Consider the following 19,171-nt stretch of genomic DNA (forward strand, 5'->3'; position numbering starts at 1 on the left):
TTGGGAATTGCATACATTGGGTTGAAAATGGCTGAAAAGAAGTCGGCTCCAGTTTCCGGCTTCTTATTAGGAGCCGATTTCAAAGATTCGGCTCGTTGTTAAACGACGCATCAGTATCTCGCTGACCCCTCCTTGGACTCGCTTTGACGCCGCTCCCCGTCCACCGCCCCCCCGTCAAACTCCACACACGGACGGACTTCCCAAGTAAGTCATCCATATCCGCTCCCTTTTATTTTGTTGGACTCACTCAGGGGAAAAAAAGAGAAAAAAGGAGCAAGAAGCCCAGCAGCGCTGACGATGGCGACAGCGGCGGTGTCTGCCCCGGCCGGCGGCCCCAACCCCTGCCCGGGGACCGAGCTGGTCCGCGGGCAGGCGTTCGACGTCGGGCCTCGCTACAGCAACCTGTCGTACATCGGCGAGGGGGCCTACGGGATGGTGTGGTGAGTCAGGCCGCCCCACGGCCACCCCGAAGCCGCCTTACGCCAGCCACTTGGGACGTACACACCTCCGCGGTTTGCCACTTAGCTTAGCCACACGGCTAATGGCTCCTTGCTGGCCGCCGTCGCTGCTACCGCGTCGAAAGACGTCAAATGAAACAATTCCTTCCCATAAAAGGCCCCCATTTTCTTGTATTGCCGTCGTTACCCCAACGCGGCGACATTTTGACGTGAATTTATTTCAACCCGAACGTGTTTTATGTCGCCAAACGCTTCGAGTCATCGACAGATTTCAATGTGGATTTTGCTCGCCGCTGCTGGCTGTTCTTTTAGGACCGAAAATAATAGAGTAAAATGGAGCAGTTTGATATGAATAATACACAGATTTAACAGATAAACGTGTTTAATCGGAGACCTGTCACAAATGCTAGGCGAAGACTTCATGAAAATATTTCCCTGTCATGACCATTCGCTGACGTCATACACGAACATCGACATTGTTTTTCATTTGGATGCCGAAATGACGAACACAATGCATTATTTCCTTCAAATATTAATTCCTGGTCTCCAAAAGTGCATTTGCATCGATGCTACTTGATCACTCACTTATCAAAAAACAGATGATTGGTATTTAACTTCAATTTGAGCCCAAATAAATCTGTTATGATTTTTTTTTTTTTTTTTTTTTTGCAGGAATGCATATTTTTTTCCACCTGAGACATCAAATAACCATGTGATACATTTATACTAATAAGTAAAAAAATAGAGGAAAAATAATACACAATAACAAGAATAAGAATAACAATAATAGCTGGCTAGCTTTCTAGCTAGCTCGCTTTCTATCTATTTGAGTTACTACAGGGTTGAGTGAACACTGACGCGTGTGGCTGCCGCTGCTCACCCACAGAAAAACTTAAGCCACGACTGTAAAGTGACCTTGACAGTTTTTAAAGGCGCTTATAAATTAAATGTATTATTATGATGATTATTATTGTTGTTGTTGTTGTTGTATGTTACGCTTCTCGGCATCTTGTTGGGAGGTAGCACAGTTGACGTCACAGTAGCATAAAACCCATATGTATACATATATTTTGTTATTCGATTACAAAAAAATATATAGATATACAGTTTAAAAATATATAAAGTATATAACACTATCTCGTTGGATAGCTATCTTGCTAGCTATTTGTTGGCTATCTATTAATTATCTACTAGCTGGTTAGAGAGCTTTCTATCTATTTCCTTCCAGGTTGAGTGAACGCTGGTGCGTGTGGCTGCCGCTGCTCACCCACAGAAAACTTATCATGTGACTGTAAAGTAACCTTGAGAGTTTTGAAAGGCGCTTGGAAATGAAATGTCCTGAAGTAATCATCGGTGAAATAAATAGCTTATGCGGTGTCTCGTAAAAGCGCGTTAGCTTGCTGTGAAATGGCGGCAAAAACACGAGCATTTTCACCACGCCGACCCTAACGTCAACATGGTAACAGTGGTCTTACATAACATGGCAACGGATGCAGCGTTGATGTCGTCATGGCAACACCACCGAGGACCAAGAAGCAGGAAATGTGGCGGGGGGGGGGTTCAAAATGGGATAGATTTTTGCATACAAAAATGGTTAGCATGAAATGACGTAGCATTTGAAGCTACTCCGTACCATCAAATTAAGCCACGCCTCTATCAGATGCTCATTGGAGTATTTAATGATGGGTTACATCTATATTTTATTCACTTCTTCACTGCCATTCACAAATTTATTCGGGAATTTGTTCAGGTATTGCTTTTTCTTGCTTGAATGCCGATAAAGCGCTGGTCAGACCTCTGACAATGTTTTACCCCTTCCACAAAGGGGCAGCATTTCCCTTTTGTTGTGCTTTGTTGCAGCTTCAGTTGTTGTTAAATCAATGTGTTATCGTATTTTGTACATCCACCCCCATTTCAAGCTGACATAACTCCAAACCCATATCACTTAGGAATCAACACTTTTTTATGCTGAAAGAAGAGTTCTTTCTCTCTCTCTCTGTCTGTCTGTCTGTCTGTCTGTCGTTGAGTCGGTGCACATTCCTCCCAGCCAAGTGGCAAGGGAGGTCAGCAGTCCCATTTGCCCGGCGCCAGGCTGGCACGCCACTGTTAACATGTGTCCGTCGCCGTGGCAACCGCTTTTCTTCTTCTTCTTCTGTCGCACAATGTGGGCGTTCTTGGCTCTCTGCGGCGTTAACAAGAAATCACGTTACGGCGCGGGGGGCGAAGAAAGCATCATCAGCGATGGGAGGAGTGGCAGATGTCGCGTTGGTCTCCGTTGCCATGACGTCCGCGCGCTCGGCAGGTCTCGGAAGATGGATGAAAAATAAAATTCAAATCAAACAATAAAAAAAACGATAAGAGACCTGTCAGGCTCAAGTAACAATAATAATAATAATAGTAATAATAATTAATAATGCTTTTCATTTGAAGCGCCTTTCTAAGCTTTCCAGGACACTTTACAGTCACAGACAAGCATAGGTACTATAATCAATAAAATACAATCACAAATAGAACCCAATCAATAAAATACAATGAATTAGAAACAACAGAAAGAGCTACACAGAAACTGTAATTTTCTGTGTAGCTCTTTCTGTTGTTTCTAATTCATTGTATTTTATTGATTGGGTTCTATTTGTGATTCGCAGTGGAGAAATTGACATTTCACAGCAGCAAAGTGATAAAAAAAAATCCATTTAATTTCTAAGCGCCTTTCAAAACTCTCAAGGTCACTTTACAGTCACAGGATCAGTTTTTTTCTGTGGCGCTTGTGGCAGCCACACAGCGTTCACTCAACCCGGAAGTAACTCAAATAGATAGCAAGCTAACTAGCCAGTGTATAGATAGCTAATAGCTAGCGAATAGATAATAATAATACATGTAATTTATAAGCGCCTCTGAAAACTCTCAAGGATAGTTTACAGTCGCAGCATAATAGCTCGCGAATAAATAGCTAATAGCTAGCGAATAGCTGGTGACGATGAAATGAAGCGGAAAGTATGATATTAATATTATATTGTATGATATTATTATTATTACCATTTTAAATGTGAAGGTGGGAAGAGAATCCATGTGGGGAGAAATGTTGGGAGGAAGTGAGTTCCAGCGTTTGGGGGCAGAGTAGCTGAAAGCTCTGTCCCCCATCGTGCTGAGACAGACAGGGGGGCACACCACACGGAGGTGGAGGGAGGAAGAAGATCTGAGGGAATAGAAATTTGAAGAGGGTCAGATAGGTATGGATTGGATTGGATTGGCCTTTATTAGTCTCGCAGTGGAGAAATGTACATTTCGCAGCAGCAAAGTTATGTTGATTGTATATTTGAGCGGGAGCCAATGGAGCTCTTGGAGGACGGATATGGGGGTGATGTGGTGAAAGGAGAAGGTTCTGCTGATGATCTGGAGATTGACCTCAAACGGGGGTCTGCCATTGCCCTCGTCACCAAAGCAAACCCCAGAAAAGCCTTTTTCTTCCTCCCCCTCCCTCCCCCCTTTCTTTCTTTCTTTCTTTCTCTTTCCAGCTCGGCGTACGACCGCGACAACAAACTCCGGGTGGCCATCAAGAAGATCAGCCCCTTTGAGCACCAGACGTACTGCCAGCGCACCTTGCGCGAGATCAAGATCCTCTTGCGCTTCAAGCACGAGAACATCATCGGAATCAACGACATCATACGCACGCCCACCATCGAGCAGATGAAGGATGTGTATCCTCAAAAATAGCTGGCTATCTATTAGCTAGCTATCTGGCTGGCTATCTATTAGCTATCTATCCAGCTGGCTAGCTATCTCTTAGCTGGAATGGCTGGTTAGCTGGCTATCTATTCGCGATCGAGCTATCTAGCTGGCTGGCTGGCTGGCTGGCTGGCTATCTGCTAGCTATCTAGCTGGCTGTCTATCTATTAGCTATCTATCCAGCTGGCTGGCTATCTATTAGCTAGCTATCTAGCTGGCTGGCTATCTGTTAGCGATCTAGTTGGCTGGCTATCTGCTAGCTATCTGTCCAGCTGGCTATCTATTAGCTAGCTGGCTAGCTGGATGTCTATCTCTTTGGCTGGCTATCTAGCTGTCTGCCTCCGTCTCATTTTGGTTTCCTGAACGGCGGCGGCGTTCAGTTACATCGTGCAGGACCTGATGGAGACGGACCTGTACAAGCTGCTGAAGACGCAGCACCTGAGCAACGACCACATCTGCTACTTCCTCTACCAGATCCTGCGAGGCCTCAAGTACATCCACTCGGCCAACGTGCTGCACCGCGACCTCAAGCCCTCCAACCTCCTGCTCAACACCACCTGCGATCTCAAGGTAAGGAAAGGTCAGGAGGAAGGGGCTATTTAAAGGCCATTTGCCTGACTCACCCACCGCCCTTTCAGATCTGCGACTTTGGTCTGGCCCGCGTGGCCGACCCGGAGCACGACCACACCGGCTTCCTGACGGAGTACGTGGCCACGCGCTGGTACCGAGCGCCCGAGATCATGCTCAACTCCAAGGTCCGTTCCGTTCAAATGTCAAAGAAGACAAAAGATCTGCAATCGTCGAAATGGCATTGATTTCTTTCTTTGTTTATTCCTTTATTTATATAGCCGCCCATTTGTTTGTTTATTCTATTTACCCATTGATTCATTTTTTTTGTATTCATTTATGTATTTATCAATGTATCTATTTTATCCACCCATCTATTTATTGATTGTTTGTTTATGTATCTATCTGATTATTTATTCGTATATTTACATATATTTTTATTTAGTTATCCATTTTATTATCTGTCTGTTTGGTTATTTTTTTGTTTATCTATCCATTTATCTTTCTCTTTCATTCTTTCTTTTTTCTTTCTCTTTTTCTTTTTTTCTTTTTCTTTCTTTCTTTTTTTCTTGCTTTCTTTCTTGATATATTTGTCAGGGATTTGGTCATCTATTAATCCATTTCTTGATGTATTTTATGTTCTGCTTGCGAAGTGAATGTCTGCGGGCGGGCGGGCGTTTGTTGCGTTTAGGGCTACACCAAGTCCATCGACATGTGGTCGGTGGGCTGCATCCTGGCTGAGATGTTGTCCAACCGTCCCATCTTTCCCGGCAAACACTACCTGGACCAGCTCAACCACATTTTAGGTTCATTCATTTTTTTTTTTTTTTCTCTTTTCAACTCCGTCCATCTGTCGTCATTGGTCACGCCACTGACTCCATTTCCTCCTTCATTTAGGCATCCTGGGTTCCCCTTCTCAGGAGGACCTCAACTGCATCATCAACATCAAAGCCAGGAACTATTTACTGTCTCTGCCGCTGCGCTGCAAAGTGCCCTGGAACCGCCTCTTCCCCAACGCTGACGTCAAAGGTCCGAAAGGAGAGGGTGTGGGGGGAGGGGGGGGGAGCGGGAGAAGAAAAATGGCCGCCGCCTGCTCACAATATAGTCGCCGTATACCTACAGGTAACATTCCAGTTACCAGCGGGTTCCGTTCCGAGAGAACCGTTCGACAGCTAGCCAGATAGATAGGTCAACGATAGCAAATGGCTAGCCAGCTAGATAGCTAGTCGAACGGTCGTAAGTCGAAATCCATTCAAAATGGCCGACGTGACATTTCCACGACAGGATAGTATCTCATGTTGCTTCATTCATTTGCATTATCCCTAATGCCAATGAACACGATAACTTCTTGATTTCCCAAATTTGACCCTTTTTTTCGGTGACCTGACCACTAGCCTGGAAAAGTTGTCAATTCCCCCCAGGGTATTGAACCCTCACCCCCCACAGGAAGCATCCTTGCTAAGATTGAATTTGCCAAATCAATTTCCTCTTTGCCATGTCTCCCTCTAGCGGACACTTTGGTGTATTGCGGATATTTTCACGCTGCTTTATGAGATGAGCTAACGGCGGCTAGCTCATCTCATGAGCTAGCTGCTAACCTTTCTTCTTGAACAAAATGGCCAATGTTGTCTGTCAGCTTTGGATCTGCTGGACAAGATGCTGACCTTTAACCCCCACAAGAGGATCGAAGTGGAGGAGGCCCTGGCGCACCCCTACTTGGAGCAATACTACGACCCCACCGACGAGGTGGGCGACGCCTCCGCCTGCGGCGCCGCCCGCTTCGGCTTTTGACGCTTGCGTTTGATTTCTCCCCCCCCTGGCCAGCCCGTGGCCGAGGCGCCGTTCAAGTTCGACATGGAGCTGGACGACCTGCCCAAGGAGACGCTGAAGGAGCTGATCTTTGAGGAGACGGCGCGGTTCCAGCCCGCCTTCCGCTCCTAACGCCTCGCGCCAGGTCAGGAAATGGCGCGACCGGAAAAAAAGTCAGCCTACAAATTCCGCAACACAATCTCACCTCTTCTAATTTTAGTCATCTAAAAAGACAATTAGAACTATGCTAGAAAAATGCGATCTAGCTAGCTTAATTAAAGAAATTAAATACAATTACATTAAATACATTAAAATAAAATTAATTAAAATTAAATTTTAAATTGAATTTAGAAACGAATATTATATTAAATTAAATTAAAATGACCTTTTATTTTTTATTTTTGTTGTTGTCCTACAGATGATTGGTCACCCTGCCCCTCAGGCCCCGCCTCCTCCACATTGTTGCGCTTTTCATTTGGGATTTTTTTTTTTATTTTTGCTTTCGTTTGGGCAGTCGCTCATCATCCAGTCCGCTTTGCTCACGAATGGCGGCAGGAATCAATCAATCTGTCGTTCCCGGGAGGGAGGGAGGGGACGGGTGAGTGATCCAGGGGGGGGTCCATCACAGCTCGCGTGATTTTCATCTCTCCCCTTTTACGTTTCCTTTTAAAGGTTTTTTTTTTGGGGGGGGGGGGGGGGGGGGTCACATGCACATCACCCCCCCCCCCCCCCAAAAAAAAAAAAAAAAAAAAGAGTGTTATATGCAGAGTTGATTTCATCATCCAGAAAAAAAGCCATGGTTGTGATGATTCCCCTGGAATCATCTTTTTTTCTTGTACATGTGATGCAGCTTCTATTTTGCTGGTCGGCGCGGGGGGGGGGGGGGGGGGGGGGTCTTAAATGTGTTTTGAAAGGGAAAGAAGCAACCCAAATAGTTTGTTTACCTTTTCCGAGTGGTTAAAATATGTCCTTGTGTTGAGAAATGGACTCTTATTTTCCTGCAGTGATGGCAAGTGTGCCCCCACTTGCCCCCACTTCCCTTTCTGCATGACTGTTAGCAGCTGCGTATACAAAGAGCATGTCAAGTGCCACACGGGCCTTTACCGTTGCACCTCCGATGAGGTGCTTCAGCCTCTCATTTTCACTCAAATGAATAAAGATTTGTTTTTTTATCTCGGCCGCCGTCCACCTGTAAAAATTCGGGTCGCAGGAGCTACCGCCAACCCCCTTTCCAGATTGCGTTTGAGCGCAACCAAAACTCTTGAAAAGCAAAAAAAAAAAAATGTTCCGATTAGCTAGCGGCTAACTAAGAAAGAGTGGGAGGGTAATTTGATGACACAGATTTATCCCACCAAACGTCAAATGGAGGAAAATAACGCCAAAAAGTGTCGCTTGCTTCTGTTCAGATGCTAACGTAGCACTTAGCTGCTAACGCTGAATAGTTTTCCTCACAAATTTGAATCCTCCACAAATATTATTCCACTCAACTCCAATGTAGTGACATTTTTCCTTGAAAAATTGAATGAGTGTCAATAAATTTGACCAAAAATATATATATATTTTTAATAAAGCTCTTTTGCACTCCTCAGCCCGCCCCGCTTCATGACCCCAGTCTACTCTTGGACCAAGCTATCACATCCACTATCTTCGGGGTGCCCATGTTTTTTGGTCTCTCCTACAAAAACGAATGCAAATTAAGGACCAAAAACTCAAAAGTAAATTTGTTTTTAAAGATAAAGACGCCGTTCCCCGACCATCCCCATAAAAATGTAGAATAGAGACATACACTGGCACACCCCCCCCCCCCCCTGTGTAGCCGTCACACAGTCGATTGCTGTGTGAGAATGACATGCCGGCTGGCCAAAATTGTCGTCGGTGTTGCTGGTCTGCTAGCGTATTGCGGTGCCACGAGTAGAATTAAAATGGTCAAAATCGGGTCTGGAGGTCATGGTCGGAAGTACGGGTGGTCGTAAGTCAAACTGGTCGTAAGTTGGATGTTACCTATATCCAGTATATTTTACACATCCTCCTTCCTGCGTGCGGCGGTGGCCTTAATCGATGTGCACACGTTTGTTGACGATGAGGCGTTCAGAGGCACTGGGAAACAGCAGCGTGGGCACGTTTTGTATGCAGATCAGCGCTTCTTTTGTCTGTTTGTGCCTTCTTTGACCAATTCCGTGTGCAGCTTTTGACACGATCAATCAAAGAGTACAGAAAAGTCAGCTTTGCATATTTGTGATCATTTGTTCCGCAGCGTTTGTTCATATGTGGGTGTGCGTGCGTGTGGGTGGGTGTAACCTTTCTCTTCACCCCCGCCCCCTCCCCTTTTTTTGGGTGTTCTTTTCTTGCAGATATTTTTTCTTGTCAAATGAGTGTTCTGCTTGTATCAGACAGCAAAATGAGCTTGTTGCTTCACCGGGCTTTCAATTATTGTCAACACAAAAAAAGATGACAAAAAAAGGCCCGCTTTTGTTTTGAAGGGTGCGACTGCCTCCATGTTTTGATTTTTGGGGGTCAGTTTTATTTGTGTATAGAATTTTGCTCTTATTGTTGGAAGACTGTTTAAAAAAATAATCCAAGTGAATTATTTTGTGGAAGCTGGGAAGAAAAGGAAAAACCACATCCAGGCACTCATCTGCAAAAGTCAACAATCAATACGGAAAGTGATTGGACTGCTCTCACCAATCGACAATTGCCAAATAGCTTTCTTTCTCTCTGAAATTCTAAATGTATTTAGTTTGAGAATGATCAATAAAACATGTTTTGCCCCATCATAGACCACGCCTGTATGATTTTTAAATTGTGTCTAGCATGACTGATTTTTTTTCTCCCCAGTTTAACTCATTGACTGCCAGACCATGTTGTCCAATTCCAGGAAGCACACAATATTGAATTTTAGGACGACATCAGCATTCAATACAGCGTTAGAAACCTTAGATTCTCTTCTTTGATCAGACAGAGCGTTAATTCCCAAGTTATATGGGTCTGGAGTTGGATGAGCTTGAAATGGGGGCGGATGTACAAAATACAATGCAATACAGTGAAGCTGGCGGGCACTAGGACCAGGCATCTCACCCGGCAGGTGCACGGGAGAGGGCGGGTGCATGTGACATATATTTCACCGGATTTTGTGGTTTTGAGTTGGAATCAAGACATACTTCAGTCGATCGTGTGTTCTCCTTCCTCAACTGCCACAACACCTTGGTTTACCAACGCTTTATTTTACGAACTTCTCGCCTTACGAACATTACATTTGCGAGAATATAATCCTAGCATACCAACTAGTTTTTGTCCGATGAAACAAATCACACGGAGCGCCACGGTGGCTGGCGGACTTGTTTTCCTCACCGCCTTTCTTTGAGTGCAGACGTGGTTTGTTATCGAGGATACTTTTGCTATTATGGGAGCAGGCTAGTGTTAAGCCAAAGAGGATACAAAAGAAAAACACCCGCGAGGTGTGCGTTTGTGTGACTTAGCGTCCCAGTACCAGTATGCTAAGTCGACTACGTGTGGCTAAGGGTGTTGTCGGTGTTGTCTCAGCAACGGTCTCAGGCAATAGAGTTAGGTTGTGTTGAAGGAAAAGCAGCTAGCAGCCTAGCCAAAGGAAGTGGCTCTCTAAGAGGAGCCGCAACTCCCATGACGAGATGGCTCGATCCCGTCTCGTCATGTTTGCTGCCTTCTTCCCAACAGACGGAGCTGCACCTTCATGCTTTTATTTATTTTGCGACTTATGACGTATGAATAAACGTCTTGACACACGTGGATGATTGTGACATTCAACATGAATTATTGTTCCCAAAGGAGATGCTTGCGAGCCCCCCCCGAAGATGATTGATGTTGAAGTGTGATGAAAAAGGAATGACGTCTTTCTCTGGGCGGCCAGCTTTTGTTTACTTGAGAGGCGACCACGTGTGAGTGACGCAGTCTGACGCCCCGTGACGACGGGCACGTGTTTTTCGTCGGCGACGCGCACGGTTGAACGCGCGTTCGCCTTCTCTTCGCAACCCCCGATTGGCTATCGTTTTATAAATCCCGCTTTATCGCGCCGCCGATTGGCCCACTTTTCTAATCCTCTCGCCGCTGATTGGACGCTATTTGTAGCCGCGGTCTGGTAGCTAGGCTATTGCTGCCATTAGGGTCCTTGACCAAAGTTGGGACTTTGTGCTTTTGTGGTCTCTGTGAGTCCGCAAAACAAGCGTTTTCGCGTTTATTAAAGTACACAACGAACACACGAGTCTGTGACGTTTGCCCGATGCTTAAAAAAAAAGCAAAGTAACGTTTTGTATCACGTTTGAGACACAGCAAGCCACTGCCAACAAAGACGGGATAAAGTTAGTGCCATTGAGTGCGTAAACGTCGACCTTATTCAACGTTCTATTTAAAATAAGTTCGGTTAACTTGCCTTAGAAAAGTCTCGAAAACTATTCCATCTGGTATTGAATTAGTGTTGACGTTTCGGTATGACGAGTTGCTGATGGAAAAAATCCCGCGCCACCTAAAGGCAGCACAAGTATGAAGAAGAAAAGCGACTTTAGTATTTGCACTTTAGCGCCAAGTTTTGCTTGATTTGAAATTCTTGGTGCTTTCACGATGCGTCGCCTTGCCGTTTCTCTAAATTATTGATCAGCGGACACCGAGGGAGAAAGCAAGCCAGAGCCGCGGACGACCGAGAGAGAGGCGCGCTCTTCCCCCTCCGCCTGACGCCGAACGCCAAAGATCGTCCCAAATATCGGCCCGAAGATCGTCAGAGCGTCTTAAATGGACACCCGGTGGGCCTAGACCAACCGCTCCGGTTTGCATGGGACGGTGATCCGCCTTTGCGGACTCCCCGGAGTCAGCCAGTGTTTTCGAGGGTGAGTGACCGACCTGCTTGCCGGTCGCGGTCCTTGAACGCCTCATTGCCATTTCTGCATGTTTTGTTTGACGATGTCCTCGCTCGCTCGCTCGCTCGCGAGCTCTTTAGGTTCGTTCATAGATCATCCCTGATTTGCTTGAGCACCACCGTTTTAAACGTGGTTGAACATACAGAAACTTGAATGGCGCACAAGGAGCCTATTGGTTGATTGATTGATTGATTGATTGATTGATTGATTGATTGATTGATTGATTGATTGATTGATTGATTGATTGATTTGATTGATTTAGTCACATTTTCACGCGATGCAGCCTCACGCTGTCTCTGCGGTGTTGTGTTTTTTTTTTGTTTTTTTTTTGCTGTTGTTTTTGTTCAAGTCAGCCAGCCATGCAGCGGCATGAAGAAAAAGTGCGCGCGTGTCCGTTCGTGTCAGTGACGTCATCGCCACTGCTCTACTGACCTGAGGTGTTCTTGTTTTTTGTTTAATTCCAATCGCTTGCCTCAAGGCGAAACCTCGTCGGCGCAATGAGGCGTTTCATGAAGCAATCCTTTCTCAAATTAAGCCACGCCGTGCGTACGTGCGCGCCCGCAAACGTGACTTTAAACTGACCTCAACCAGTTATCTGCTTATGTGAGTGATTAAATGATATCCTTTACTCAATGACATTCATATTTTCCTGAATTAATTTATCTTTGCCAATTAAATGACCACCTGTGATTTTAAAACGAAACAGCATGAGCGAAAACAATTAACATGAATCGTGTTTTTTCCCCCGTGAAATTCATATTCTCTTGTATTTATTTACACATCCGGGTAGCTGCCTGCTCTACCTCCCCCCTCCTCTCCCCAATGGGGCGTTCATGTTACATGGGAAATAATCCTGCCGGTAAACACAACCAACCGGAATGCTCGAAAAGCACTCTGCGAGCGAATGATGTGTAAAGAATCAAGAAAACATCTGAAACGTCCATTTATTCTTCTTGCTCCTTTTAGCGGGAACATATTACATCTCGTAGATTGATGTTTTTAGTCAATAACTAACATGCAAATCCCACTGAGAGTCAACAAAACAACATCATTTCTTTTAGCAATTCCACAATATTTAAGAACATTTTAATTTACCTTGGAAGTGATTGACCAGGGAGAAATGTTTCCATTCAAATCTTGTCACTGTGTCCTTCTCTGATCATTGATGGCCAGACCAAAACATTACATTTATGACTGGTATCAGCAAAGAAAGTTGTATTCTTTTGAAACATTTTTCTCCTTTATTTCTCTCAAATCCTACTAATCATGTCTGTGATACAAAAAACGAGGTTAATCTTACTAATAATAGCAATCAGGATAATCAGATTAAGAATTAGATGCACGTGCATTTAAAAGTAGTTGTCAGTAAGTAAATAAATAAATATACATACATACATACATACATACATACATACATACATACATACATACATACATACATACATACATACATACATACATACATACATACATACATACATACATACATACATACATACATACATACATACATACATACATACAACCAAATGCCAGTCAAAACGAACCGTGTTTAATGTACATGGCGGTATTTTTAAAATGTGCCCCCCCAAAAAACGCATCCAGTACAGTACGTTGAAAAGCCTTCGACTTGATAGTTTTCCGTTTTCTCGGGGGGTTGTGAAGGCAACGCCGCTACCGATTGGCCAATGTGGCCATCAATCGTCGTCGCTGCGCCCTCCCGCGTGCTTGACGTTTCGTGCCAAAGCTGGCAGGCAAGAAAAGACAACAAAAGCTCGCGTGGGGGACCCCCAAAATTCAAGCCGTCCGTGTCTTAACAACACCCCTTGAACCCGACACACTTGTTTGAACATATGGATTGGAATCCCAACACGATGATTTTTACCAGGACGTTGTGACGAAAACAAGGAGCTTGTGTTGCGTTCCCGTCTTTCCGTGCTCGAGACGTTCTACTCAACTCACATTCAGGTGAGTGACAACACAGATTGTTTTCTTAAACCAATGTTTTTTTTCCTTGAAACGTTTTTGTAAAACACTACCAGAAATACAAGTCGCGTTTTCGTGGTGGATTTACGAGCGAGACAAGAAGTTGAGGGGGAAAAGGACCACGTTGTTTCCCCGATTCGATTTGTGGTTAAAGAGTTGAATAAAAGGGCCACTAAGCGAAATAATTTCACTATAACGTGCAATGTTTGTTGTTAAAAGTCTTGTTTGGTGTCGAGGAGGCAGCGAGGCTTTTGTCTGCACTTCCCATGTGAGTCCGTTTCTTTGTTGTTACTTGATCTGCCCACTTCCCCTTTTTTCGCCTTCTCTCACCTGTGCGACCAAACAAAAGAAGCAACAAAAAAGACTCAGCATTTGTTTTTCTGTTTCAAACATTGGCATTGTCGTGTGGTGACCTACTAGGCGTTAACTAAACTTGACAAATGTCTTTTCTCTGTCCAATAAATTGAAGTGTAACATCATTAAACTTTTTAAAAAAACTCGACAAGAAAGGTGGTGTGGCGTCGCGGTGGCTTCAAGTGTCCGAAACATGCTCGGAAAAAGTCTCGTTTGTCGTGTTCTTTGCCACTTTTCCATTTCGTTCCCTCTTCGTGGTTGTTTTTTTGTAAACCCAATCCGAAATAAAGGTAATTTTGAACAGTTTCTAATACCATAACGGCCATGTAACTACGTGACGATTTGAAAGAAACGACAACCAAGAGGTGTCGTGAGGTATAATGGTGCGTTTAGTTGACCGAACGGGCTGACGCTTTGTTGCCACTTTAGCAGCGTACTTCCCCATGTTGGGAGTTTTGTTTTGTTCACCTATGCCACCAAACAAAGAAGCATTGTGATTTGTTGGCTAATTTGACGCGGACCTTGAAAAAAAATGACGAAAAATTCGCCTCTTTTAGCACAATACCGCTAACGAAACAATCAAATGTGCTTCGCGGCGGCTTCAGGTGTCATCAACGCGGTGGTGAAAGTGTGTGTCCTTTTTTGGTCACTTTGTGTAGCCCAGTTCCCTCTTTTCTTCTCGCTTAGCACAACCGAATAAGGCGACAAGTAACTACACCGTTTAAAATGTCGATTTTTGTCGGTTGGTGTCGACTGGAAACGTTTTGAAAACATTCCGTTTGAAGAGAGCGAGGAAATAACAATAGCGTCGAAGCTTCCTATTAAAAAAAAAAACACGACGCCTGGAGTTGTGTCAACAAAACTGCAGACGTGTTGATGACGTGCAGCGTGTCGAATCGAATGAGCTCTCGAAAATATTCCGTGTACTGTCTTTTTATTGGATTCGAGGAAAAGTGCCACATTGTTGTCGCCGAGTGGGGTTGCGCATGCGCATCAGCTTTTGTGGTCGCAGACGGTCAGCAGAAGTGCGCGAGGCTTAATTAAAGTGGGCTAATTAGATGAGACGAGAGCTGTCTGACAAACGTGCGCGCACACAAAGACGGAGATTGACCGCACGCGTGTTTGTGTGTTTGCGAGCGCGCGCCCCACAGGTCTACTTCCTGTTCAGCTCTTTTGTTTGCTGTCTGGCCTTTTTTCACCTTTGCAACTCGCTGCGATGTTTAAACGTAACTGTAAATTGTGTTGTTGTCACGTCTCAAATGTACTTGACACAAAAGAGCACTAGTTTGGTTTTTGTTAATTTGTTTTTCCCTTTGCACACGCAGGAAAAAGCCCTCACAAGCTTAAATGTCTTCATCACAAAGTCAAGTAAAAACTAAATGAAGCAAGTTCGCCGCCGTCTCGTTTTGTGTCAAAACAGTTTTTTTTTCTCACGTCCACAAAAGAGAGGGGAGAAACAGCGCCCCCCAGTGGACGGCCGTCAAGAAAAGGCAGCCTTAGTCCCGCCCATTCGACTTTGATTGACAGTCGGGCAATGAAGGCCCCGCATTGACTGTTTTGTTAGTGTGACGTCATGTGTTTCCCCCCATCAATTTCCATTCAGGAGATGTTCAATTTTGGATCTGAAGACATGGATTTTGTATCATCGCAGTTTTCCATGCTACATGTTGTATTATATTTGTATTTGTATGACTACTGACATCATTAACACAAGAATAAGAATAAAAAAAAATTGGACGATTAAAAAAAATATGTACAGTCAAACCTCGGTTTTCAACCATAATCCGTTCCAGAAACCTGTTTGAAAACGTCATATTTCCCATAATAATAATAATACACAATATATAATAATATGTGTATTAAAAATGCAAGAATAAGACAAAAATAAACATTAGACGATTTAAAAAAAATAGGTTTGGCATGACCGAAAGAAACGTTCGTACAACTCATTTATCAAAGTTCACTTTTGGCCATGACAAAGTACCCTGGAAGTAAATGAGGATCCAAAATAGTTCCCAACACCTGAACACACTCAAAATTTTCAGCGACTTTGACACTTTGGATCTTTCCAAAGCTCTCATGACCAGAGCAGGGTATGCCGCGCCGCGCCGCGCCGCGGTTTTACCAGGAAGAGAAAAGTGTCCAGGAAGGCGCCATTTTGGCTCTTGACATGTGTAGGAAGGCGCCATTTTGGCTCTGACGTGTGTAGGAAGGTGGCGTTTTGCCTCCAATACATGTTTTTCCTCTTTCCTCCGCCCCCGGTCAGGCGCCACTTCCTGTCACGGCGTCGACGTGGAGCCGCCACGCGGCCGAGCCCGCCGGCACCACGACGGCCCTGGCTTGCATCCTCCGCTGTCTGTTCTGCCAGCAAGTCCAGCGGAGGCGCCGCCCGAGCCCGGCGGACGGCGGCGAGGAGCCGCGGCGGCCCTCGGACACGCTCAAGATGACCAAGTCCAAGACCTTCCAGGCCTACCTGCCCAGCTGCCACCGCACTTACAGCTGCGTCCACTGCCGGGCGCACCTGGCCAACCACGACGAGCTCATCTCCAAGGTAACCCGGCCGGCCGAGACCCCGCGTGGGCCGACGACGTTCACCTCAAGCTCTTTTGCCTCTTTTTTCAGTCCTTTCAGGGCAGCCAAGGAAGAGCGTATCTCTTCAACTCCGTGTAAGTCGACTTTTACAAACACCCGACGACATTCACTGCATGCCGTTAGACGGAGCTACAAGCGACAACTGTTCAAAAATTCTGCCCCTATCGCCACACGGAATGTGCTCATTGTGTCTATCCTGAGTTGAGCCTCCAAAACGACCCAAAAATGCCAGTTCAATTAAAAACAAAAAAAAAAAACAACAGATGGCCATTTTGCTTCTTCGTGCCCATTTGAGTTGATTGTGGCCATTTTGGACAATTTTTCAGTCTTTCAGGCAATCATTTTTATTCCATCTCGGGGCCGTTTTTGTCAATTTTTCAAAGTCCTCCATGCAGACGACCATTTTCATTCCATCTCAAGCCCCCGAGCCACTTCGGTCGGCTTAGCAACATATATATATATATATATATATATTATACAGTAAAGTCTCGTTATATCGATATTCAAGGGAGTCTGAAAAAATATCGATATAACCGGGACTATCGATATATCCCATATCGATATAACGAGACTTTACTGTATATGTCTTTTCATTCTCAAGAAAAACCTGAAATGAACGGGAAGGGTGCCATTTTGGCTCCTGGTCAGTAGTTTCCAGAAGCAAACTTAAAGTCGGCCATTTTGGTTTGAGGCGCCCCATTTGTGCTAAAACCGGCCCCGTGGCCTGAGTTCAAAGGTGTCAAAGGGGGCACATTGTCCTTATGTTTTCCTTTCGGGGGCCATTCTGAATTTGGGCAAACCATCAGCATGTTTAATCCTCTTCACGTATTACTTCTAGAGAAAGAACGACTTTCCACATTTAAAGGCAACTATCATGAATGTTATTGTGGTTGACGTACAACACTTTCTTGTGACTTTAACAAGCCTGACGGCATTTTAAGTATGATTTGCTTTGGCGGACCGAATAAAATGAAGCGGCGGGCCAGATTTGGCCCCCGGGCCGCGACTTTGACACCGGTGTTTGCCCACGATCAAAGCCGGCAAAAAGTGTCGAAAGACAATGTCTGCATTTCCCAAAGACGAGAGCTGAAGTTGACTTCCTGTTTGTGGGCGCAGGGTGAACGTGGGCTGCGGTCCGGCCGAGGAGCGGGTCCTCCTCACGGGTCTTCACGCCGTGGCCGACATCTACTGTGAAAACTGCAAAACAACCCTGGGATGGAAATATGTACGTTTCGGACGCATTTATCGCCATCATCATCATCTCACCTCTTTGACTTTTATCCAAATAAAAATAGAACCATGCTATCAAAATGCTAGGTAGCGAGCTAGCTACATAACGCCTGGTAAAAGGTGTTTAGCGTGGCTAAGCCGAGCTAATGTGTTTCAGGAGCACGCCTTTGAGAGCAGTCAGAAGTACAAAGAAGGAAAGTTTATCATCGAGCTGGCTCACATGATCAAAGACAACGGATGGGAGTGACTGGCGCTACGGGACTTTGGCTAACGTCCGCCGGCGACCACAAACTTGGACGCACTGGACCCGCAAACCGCACCCCTCACACCCGCATTCGTGGCACCGCGGGAGGCAAAGCCACTTTTACGCAACCTAAAGGCATCATCATGACCACCGCTCGCCGGACAATGAAGGCCCACTTTTACCTTAGCCGCCGCTAGGCTTTTAGCATCCGCTCGCTATTCGTGTGGTTGTTTGATTTTCATGTGACGCATTGTTGCCCGCCGACGCCTCTATTTGTTTTTTTGTTGTTGAGAAAACAAATATGTAGCAGTTGCAAAGGGAGCCAGCGTCTCAAGCTAGCAAGCCAGTCCGTCGCCGTTGCTAGCAAGTTACCGAGCTACAGCGGTGGAACGCTAGCGCGCTAATGTTACCATTTTATTGACATTATTTGCCCCATTTTCATTTCCTCTTTGCTATTTCTCCCCCACAAGTTTCAGATTATGCTACAAAAAAGTCAAAGCAGTATTTATACACTATAAATATGAGATTATGAATATTTAAATCTGAATATATATATATATACAGTAAAGTCTCGTTATATCGATATTCTCGGGAGTCGGAAAAAATATCGATATAACCGGGACTATCGATATATCCGACCCTGTTTGCATGTAATTTTCTCCATGCGTGCATCGAAATAGTATCGATATAACCGGGACTATCGATATATCCGATATCAATATAACGAGACTTTACTGTGTGTGTGTGTGTGTGTGTGTGTGTGTGTGTGTGTGTGTGTATATATATATATATATATATATATATATATATATATATATATATATATATATATATATATATATATATATATATATATGATAAAAGTAGTGGGTAGTTTTGGGTCAATTTGAGAGTGGCTGGTCCCATTTGATCAAGCGATTGCAGTTTTATAGAAAGAGGAGTTATTCAACGCATAGATATGATCCATACCAGTACATTATAAATGTATGAAAATATTGATATTCCACACAGCACCCCATTTTTTTGCAGATGTGTGTGTGTGTTTTGCTTGCACTCAGCTTGGAGGTCCACGTCACATTGAAGACATTTTCTGCTTTTGTTGAACTTTTTACGCTGATTGACGGCTCAGACATTTGCTTTTATTACCGCTATAACCGTTAGCTTATTTTAGCTTGTCACTGGTGCGGTGACAATTAGTCACGTGACATTGGTAGTTGCATCTTTTTTTTTTTTTTTTTTTTTGATTACAAGTAGTTACATTTTTATCACTTTTATGATTTTCAATTGTGGCTGATTATTATTATTTTTAATGTGATGGACAG

At 44.5% G+C, this 19,171-nt stretch overlaps 2 protein-coding genes across 3 annotated transcripts; both read left to right on the forward strand.

Moving 5' to 3' along the window:
* Positions 1–272: 272 nt before the first annotated feature.
* On the forward strand, positions 273–7,168 carry mapk1 (mitogen-activated protein kinase 1). Its single transcript, XM_088993314.1, has 9 exons — positions 273–440; positions 3,974–4,156; positions 4,565–4,754; positions 4,823–4,939; positions 5,443–5,557; positions 5,649–5,780; positions 6,388–6,497; positions 6,576–6,705; positions 6,979–7,168. Exons 1-8 carry the CDS (start codon positions 298–300, stop codon positions 6,690–6,692), a joined length of 1,107 nt encoding a protein of 368 aa, XP_088849440.1. The 5' UTR covers positions 273–297; the 3' UTR covers positions 6,693–6,705; positions 6,979–7,168.
* Positions 7,169–11,152: 3,984 nt separating this feature from the next.
* Positions 11,153–18,610, forward strand: ypel1 (yippee-like 1). Of its 2 annotated transcripts, none has more exons than XM_088995411.1 (5): positions 11,153–11,413; positions 16,050–16,334; positions 16,406–16,449; positions 17,492–17,600; positions 17,763–18,610. In XM_088995411.1, the coding sequence occupies exons 2-5, from the start codon at positions 16,227–16,229 to the stop codon at positions 17,850–17,852; spliced, it is 351 nt and encodes a 116-aa protein (XP_088851537.1). In that variant the 5' UTR covers positions 11,153–11,413; positions 16,050–16,226; the 3' UTR covers positions 17,853–18,610. The 2 variants fall into 2 exon arrangements, with proteins under 2 accessions (XP_088851537.1, XP_088851536.1); XM_088995410.1 differs by lacking the exon at positions 11,153–11,413 and adding an exon at positions 13,077–13,411.
* The last annotated feature ends 561 nt before the right edge of the window (positions 18,611–19,171 follow it).

Source organism: Hippocampus bargibanti, linkage group LG04, assembly GCF_051943395.1.
Source record: "Hippocampus bargibanti isolate YZ-2025 linkage group LG04, ASM5194339v1, whole genome shotgun sequence".
In the NCBI taxonomy this organism is placed as follows: Eukaryota; Metazoa; Chordata; class Actinopteri; order Syngnathiformes; family Syngnathidae; genus Hippocampus; species Hippocampus bargibanti.